This window comes from Myotis brandtii, unplaced genomic scaffold (assembly GCF_000412655.1).
Source record: "Myotis brandtii unplaced genomic scaffold, ASM41265v1 scaffold561, whole genome shotgun sequence".
NCBI lineage: Eukaryota > Metazoa > Chordata > Mammalia > Chiroptera > Vespertilionidae > Myotis > Myotis brandtii.
This window is the reverse complement of record NW_005370085.1, coordinates 883,759-891,045: the sequence shown is the minus strand read 5'-3', so window position 1 is coordinate 891,045 and position 7,287 is coordinate 883,759. Positions and strand designations below refer to the sequence as shown.

General features: G+C 44.7%; 1 protein-coding gene across 1 annotated transcript in view; it reads left to right on the top strand.

Annotated features, from left to right (window-relative positions):
• The window catches only part of ALPK3 (alpha-kinase 3), a gene marked incomplete at its 5' end in the record, with an annotated part of 42,275 nt that continues 34,988 nt past the window's right edge, over positions 1-7,287 (top strand). The window contains 2 exons of the mRNA XM_005878469.1: positions 1-59; positions 3,752-3,873. Coding sequence (XP_005878531.1) covers positions 1-59; positions 3,752-3,873 — 181 coding nt within the window. The remainder of the gene's footprint in view (positions 60-3,751; positions 3,874-7,287) is intronic.

Below are 7,287 nucleotides of genomic sequence, written 5' to 3'. Positions count from 1 at the left end.
CATTTGCTGTTTTTGCTTAGCTTATCAAGCAGCCGGTTGTCTCTCCCCAGCTCTGGAAGGTAAATGCACATCGCATTACATTTCTCTGACTGCCTTTTTTCTTGGGTATGGACACTGAGGGGCCCTTGGGTGACTGCTTGTGCACTACTAACCAGGCTGCATGGAATGAGGGGAGGGCTGGAGGGTGGGTGGTGTAGGATGTGAGAGGTACTCGCGTGAGCATGGGTCTCACGGGCCACACATGATGCTTGCATGGACCATTTGAAAGGGGTGCAGGGACTCAGAAGTAGGCATGGGTTCTGAGATGCCTGCACTATATCTCTGTGCACTTGGGGGAGGCATCATGGAACCAGAACAGGGAGCCACCAGTCATGTGACCCACTTCTTCATCCTAGGTTTTCATGGTTTTTGTAACCACATATCTAGGTTTGACACCTCATTGTCTATCTTCTAACCATGGCTATTGCCTTACATTTTTTTTCTACAGTCACTTAAGGCCTCCTACCACCTCTCATTCTAAATTTCCCTTTCCTTTGGCTCCTCTCTACCCCTGTAGACTATGAACTCTGTGAGGTCAGGGGACACCATGTTAGTGTATTCCTGCATTAGCTCATTTTCTGAATCTGCTGCAGAGCCAGGGCAGGGCCTGAACAGGCCACAGATGGGGTTTGCCCATTGAATGACTGCCTCCTGATCTGGGGACAGCTCTTTACCCCTGACTATTATAATCAGAGTGGGGAGCATTTCTGGACTATTCCCACCACTTGGACCTCATCCCAGACTGGTAGATTGGGGGAGAGTTTGCTATAATTTCTTTAAACAGAGAAGAATTTCTAAGTAGCTAACTGGTCTCAATAGCTAATAATGTCTACAGATGTGATTAGTACCTACCATGTAGGTTTCCTTTGATGGGGAGAACAGTGAGGAACCTGGTTCTGGATGGAAGAAAGGGTATTACAACTAGTTCAAAGTGGAGCATGGTCACTGCTGAAAGAGACCATCATGGAAGTTCATTTAAAGCAGGGTAAAATAACCACACCTAAGGTCAAAGTTAGGTTCCTTTGAACATTATGTCAACCACTGATTCTGGTGTTCTCTAGAGCAGCGGTCGCCAACCAGTGGTCTGCGGACCACTGGTGGTCCGTGAGGGCTGAAAGATTGGCGACTGCTGCTCTAGGGAACACATGATCAGGCTGTGATAGCTGTGTGAAGTCACAGAGTTGGAAGGACTTGGAGGTGTCAGGGTGGGAACAGACCACTTCCAGATGTGTGGACTTCCTGGCTTTCCAGGGGACTGGAAGCACACTGACTCCATCCCATGTCAGAGTGGTTAGGAAGATGGGGACAGAAAGCATGTGACCGTCAGTGGAACATGACAGTGTCTGCAGTTATCGTCTGACATGCATCCAGACCCACTCCCCTGGAGGGCCTCATCCAGGCATGCCCTTCAGCAGTTCCTATAATTTTCCAATTTATACATTTTTAAAAAAATATATATTTTATTGATTTTTTACAGAGAGGAAGGGAGAGGGATAGAGAGAAACATCGATGAGAGAGAAACATCGGTCAGCTGCCCCCTGCATCCCCCCCACCCCCCACTGGGGATGTGCCCGCAACCAAGGTACATGCCCTTGACTGGAATCGAACCTGGGACCTTTCAGTCTGCAGGCCGACGCTCTATCCACTGAGCCAAACCGGTTAGGGCTATACATATTTTTTATAATATAGCTTAGGACCTAGTGTGGAAAGTTTGAGGATATGTGTGTTTTTTCCCCTTCAAAAAAAGTAATAGCACAAAATGACTACCTGTTGTTGAATATCTAGCATGAGCGCTTGTCTCTGCAAATTTTCTTGAAGCTTGATTTCCATGTTTTCTTTCTTACCCAATAGTTGAAATTATTTTCTTAGACTTGCTCAAGCAGCTTCATCCTAAGAGCCTAAGCTGAATATTACATCCAGGCTCATGTTCATGAGTAAGGTAGGATTCAAACTAAGCAGAGAGGACATGATTAGGAATGTTTTGAATTAGTTGCAAAATCATAGAAATCTGATTGCTTTTGGCATGGCAGTTTCCTCTAGAAACTGTTGTTGGGATTTAGTATTCCCCAAAGTCAGAAATTGCTGTTAGTACAAGAACAGCAAGAAACGTTTTCAGATGTTATATTTCCTGAGTGTCAGGGAGTTGATAGTCTAGGTCCTGATGGACCCTCTGTTTCTGAGTGGATTAAAGGGAAAGGAAAAGACACTGACAGAGGAGTTGTAGGTGAGAATGTTGCAGGGAATGTCTTCACTCAAGTGTTCAGTTATGTGAGAGGTCAGGATCCGCTTTCTTGGTAGTCTGTGGGGGTGGACTCCTGTCCTCCCTGAAGGCCTGAGCTTCTGCATTCCTGTAGAGATGCCATGGCTGCACCCATCAGTCTAGAAGTCTTACTTGATTTTAGAGACTCTTCTTGGGATGCAGTCTTTCTCCTCAAACTCAAGTCCAGAATGATCTCCACGGAAAGGACAAATAGAATGTGGAAGGTGTAGGGTTGTAGTTCTTGTTTGCTTGTTCCCACAGACTCTCACCCTGCCCGCTCCTGGTGGAGAGATCACAGGGAGACACACACTGCCTGTGGGTGACCACCCCCTCCTCCGAGGCACAGAGAAAGGCAGCTTTGAATGATTTGTCTTTTTCATCACAGTTCTTACTGCTTCTCTTCACTTTACCCCTCACAGTCCTCCCTGCTGCTCATAATAGGGTGTGTGAATTTGGATGGGGAGGAAGGCTGGGCACAGCTTGTGCACCATACAACCTGGCTATGTGGTTACGCTTCACGCCTAGGGACGCATTGAGTCTCTGCTGGCCCATGAAAAGGTCTGGCATGATGGTTTGCTTCCTGTGCCCAGGAAGGAGAGGACTGTAACTGCTAAACAGTGTTGGTGAGTCTGTGCTGGACGCAGTGAGCCCACAAATGCCTCTGAATTCTGGGAGTTGGATTGTCACAGGGAACTAAAAGTCCTCTTTGTAGTTTGGCAGTCCTGCTGGTTGGTCTTGGAGCTGCCAGCCATGTGTTCACTTGAGCATGTGGTCTCCAGGTATGGAACAGGGGGCCATGGCTGGCTTCCCACGACAGGTCCATAGCCCTGTTTAGGGTCAGAATTCATTTAAGTCTCTCTTTTCCAATACCCCTAGGAACCTGGGTCTAGACCCCTGGCATTGGCTGGCTTATTCTTTGTCTGCTATGGGTCTGTGCTTGCAAATGCAGGCTTTTTTTTTTTTTTTTTTTCCCTGAGCCCAAGCTTTAGAATAGGCTCCTGAGCTCCTAGGACCTATGTATCCTTGAGAGTTGGCCAGCTTTTCCCTCTCTGGCATGAGTGGAGGCTCTGCTATGCTGGGGTCTCCCTCTCTGAGGCTGGGTCTATACATGCACGAGCTTCCACGGAGGCGAAAGGTGGAGGGTGAAGCAAGGCCCCTAATGAGGATGCGGTGGGACGCCAGGCTGGGGTCTGGCATGCTCAGGAGTCTGGCCTGTGTTCAGAAGGCTTCCTATTGTAGTGGGTCTGGGTCAGGATTCCATTTAGCCCTTGGTCCCATGGCTGTCCCCACCTGACTAAGAGGCCTAGGCTTCCTTGAAGAAAGACTTAGTCAAGTGCTGGCCATGGCCCCAGGATGACAGATGGAAATGGTAAGATTTAAGCTGCCTTGGACAACGCCAGGCTGTGGGATATTGGGGGGAGGCAGCTCTGAATAGTTCTTTGCCTTTCCTAGGAGCACCTTCTGCTCCATCATTGCTCAGCTAACAGAGGAGACCCAGCCAGTATTCGAGACCACTCTCAAGTCCCAAGCTGTGTCCAAGGACAGCGACGTCAGGTTCACCTGCATCATCACAGGTAATGAGGCCATCCACAGGCAGGGTCCAAGGGGGCTGTGGGGTGGACATGGAGGGGGATTGGCGTGTGCACAAAACTATGCACGTTGACATTTGTTTTCTTAGTTTTCTCACCAGTTTAATCACCCTATGTCGGCTGGGGTCCCTTTCACCTCCCATTCTGGAGCCACATATACACTCTGCCCTTCTTCAAAACCCGTCTTCAATAAAGGTTCCTCACCTTCAAGCATATACATACACGACTGATGAATCTTAATTCTAAGGGAAGAGACAATTCAGTTGAAAGAAGTTTTTGAAACCATCTCTCCCCCAAAATCCCTGTTTTACAGTTGAGTAGTTTGAGGCTTGGGAGTTCCAAGCCTAGAGACTAATGTATAGTGATTCTGACTGCAGACCTTGGAGACAGACTGCCTGGCTTGGAATGCTGGCTTGCCCCCTTTTCAGTTATGTGATACTGAGTAGGTTACATAACCTCTCAGTGTCTCATCTGCAAAGTGGGGAATGATAATAGTATGAACTTTATAGTGTTATTATGAAACGAAACACATTAATACCGGCAAAGCATTTGGAATAGTATCAGGCGTACAGTAAGTACCATGTAAGTGTTAGAATAGAAGGCCATTGTTATTTGCATTTCACTGAGCTCCCTGGTAGAATTCGAAGCAACAGGTTGGTAAAATAGGAAGCAAAGTGATGTTCCTTAGAAGGGGAGGGTAGAGGAGTGAGAGTACTGAAAAGCTGGACCAGGCATTGCCCCTCCTCAGACCTCTCAATAGAGTCTCCCACTGTACCAAGCTGACCCACTTCAGGTCCTGCAGGACTCACCAATAGATGCCTACCCTTCCCAGTTGTGCAGGCAGCAGTTCAAGGGTTCTAGGTCAAGGTTCCCTCCACAAGCACGTATTTTATTATTATTTAATTTAAAAAATTTTTTATTGTTAAAAGTATTACATATGTCCCGTTTTTTCTCCCATTGACCCCTTATAGCCTGTCCCCACCTCCCGCCCCAGGCCTTTATCCCTCTGTTGTCTGTGTCCGTGGGTTATGTCCATATGCATACAAGTTCTTTGGCTGACCTTTTCCCACCCACCTAGCCTTCCCTCTGAGATTCTATAGTCTGTTTTGGCATGGCAGTTTCCTCTAGAAACTGTTGGTTGGGATTTAGTATTCCCCAAAGTCAGAAATTGCTGTTAGTACAAGAACAGCAAGAAACGTTTTCAGATGTTATATTTCCTTCTATGTCTTTGGATCTATTTTGTTCAACAGTTTATTTTGTTCATTAGGTTGCACATACGAGTGCGATCATGTGATATTTGTCTTTCTCTGACTGGCTTATTTCACTTAGCATAATACTCTCCAGGTCCCTCCATGATTTCTCAAAGGGTAAGAGATCCTTCTTTTTTATTGCACAAGCACATATTTTATATCAAGGGCATTGGTAGTTTCCAGCTGTGATATGTCCTGATTCTGGGGGACTTGTCTGCTCTAGCCAGCTAAACCACTTCTCTGGGATTGGTTTCCCCTGGGCAGGTCTCACCCTTACCTAGAACCCTCTGAGCTCCAGTTTGAGAACACTGCCTATTCCAGGGGACACAGAGATGTGCCTGCTTCCCTTACCTTTGTACAGCATAACACATTTTGCAACACTTATCTGTTTCCACAGTCATTGAATTCTTACAAAACCCAGTGAAGTAAGTGCTATTATTTTACACAGAAGGAAACTAGAATAGTTGAGGTGATTTGCCAGAGCCTACAAAGCTGGTAAGGAGGAGATACAGCTTTTGCTCTGCAGCTCCTGATGCTGTTTGCTTATGCCTGCTTCTCCTACCTTTCTGTGGCACTAACTGTTAAATGTGGCTCTCACACAACTCCAGGCTTTTGCATATGATATTTTCCCTATATAGAAAATCCTTAAGCCTTCTTTTTGAAGAAAATTAAATTTTATTTTATTTTACCAAAACAAAACTTAACACATGCACATTGTTTAATACTTCAAATTATACTAACAGGCATATTATCAAAATATAGTAGTTCACCCCTTCCACCAAACTTATCTTCTTAGAAGCAACTGTTTTCAGCTTTTAGCTTCTTCTTCTGGTGTGCATACATTTCCATAAGACTAAGTAATATGTGAACACTGCTGACTTCTGAGTCTTCAAGTTTAGATGCTATCTTATCTTCCTTTTATGGTAGATGGGGAATTAGCTCTCTTTACCATAATTTTCTCTGCTCCCCCTTACTTATTTTCTCAATATAGTTATAATTTTTGTTTAAATCAATATTTACTGTTTACTTTATTATGCCTATGCAATATTATTCATAATTAATGTTGTAGTATACTATGATTGTGTTTCTTATTTTTCCTAAAGTTAGTACTTTCTTTAGTTTTTCACTTAATTAGTTTTTGGTACCTATTACTAATTTTTTTTACACTTTTTAATAGCCTTTAAAAAATTGATTTTAGAGAGTATAGAAGGGAGGGAGGGGGAGAGAGAGAGAGAGACAGACAGACAGACAGACAGACATTGATATGGATCGGTTGCCTCCCACATGTGCCCCAACTGGGGATTGAACCCATAACCTAGGTTTGTGTCCTGACTGGGAATTGAACCGGCAACTGTCCAGTGCATGGGACAACGCTCCAACCAACTGAGCAACCCAGCCAGGCCCTAATAGCCTCTTAATATAATTTTCTGCTAAGTCATTGCCCTAAGTACTCTGTCAGTTACTTCCTTGGAGACATCTCTCTTGCAGATCTCTATTCTTCTGTCTGAACTGATGGCCTCTTAGGTCTGATCCACTGGTGGCCTATTAGGCCTGGTCCACAGCTATTCTCCTGGGTCTTCTCTTTGCCTTTATCCTGGGTTGACTCAGTTTCCTGGGTCTCATATCTTCCTTTTTTATTTGATTTACTGGATGGCTTTATTGAACCACATCCTTCAGTAGTTTCAGCAGGTCCTAAAGATGGTGCAGTAACAGGAGGCATTGTGATGACAGATCTCAACCTGTCTTTCCTGTGATTCATTCTGCACCAATATGATTTAGTTGCTTTCTATGTCCGGTGCATGATTGACATCCTAGGATCTCACTTCACTGTCATCCTGTAGATTCCCTTTATTTCTCTCCTGTAAAGGATTTCCTGTGTTTTGTATTCCAGGTTTTTCTTTCTTGATTTACATTTTTGTTTTGGTAGCTTCCTAGGAGGAGTATATGGGAAGTAGATGTTAGACAACTTATATCTTAAAATGTCTTTTTCTTTACTCTTGATAGAGAGTTTGGCTGGGTATAGAAGTTGAAATTGAAAATAATTTCCCTTTAGAATTTTGACGAGATTTTTCCATTGCCTTCTTGCTCCTAATGTTGCTGTTTGGAGAAGGAGGAGAGTTTGGTTCCTAATCCTTTGCATGAGACCATC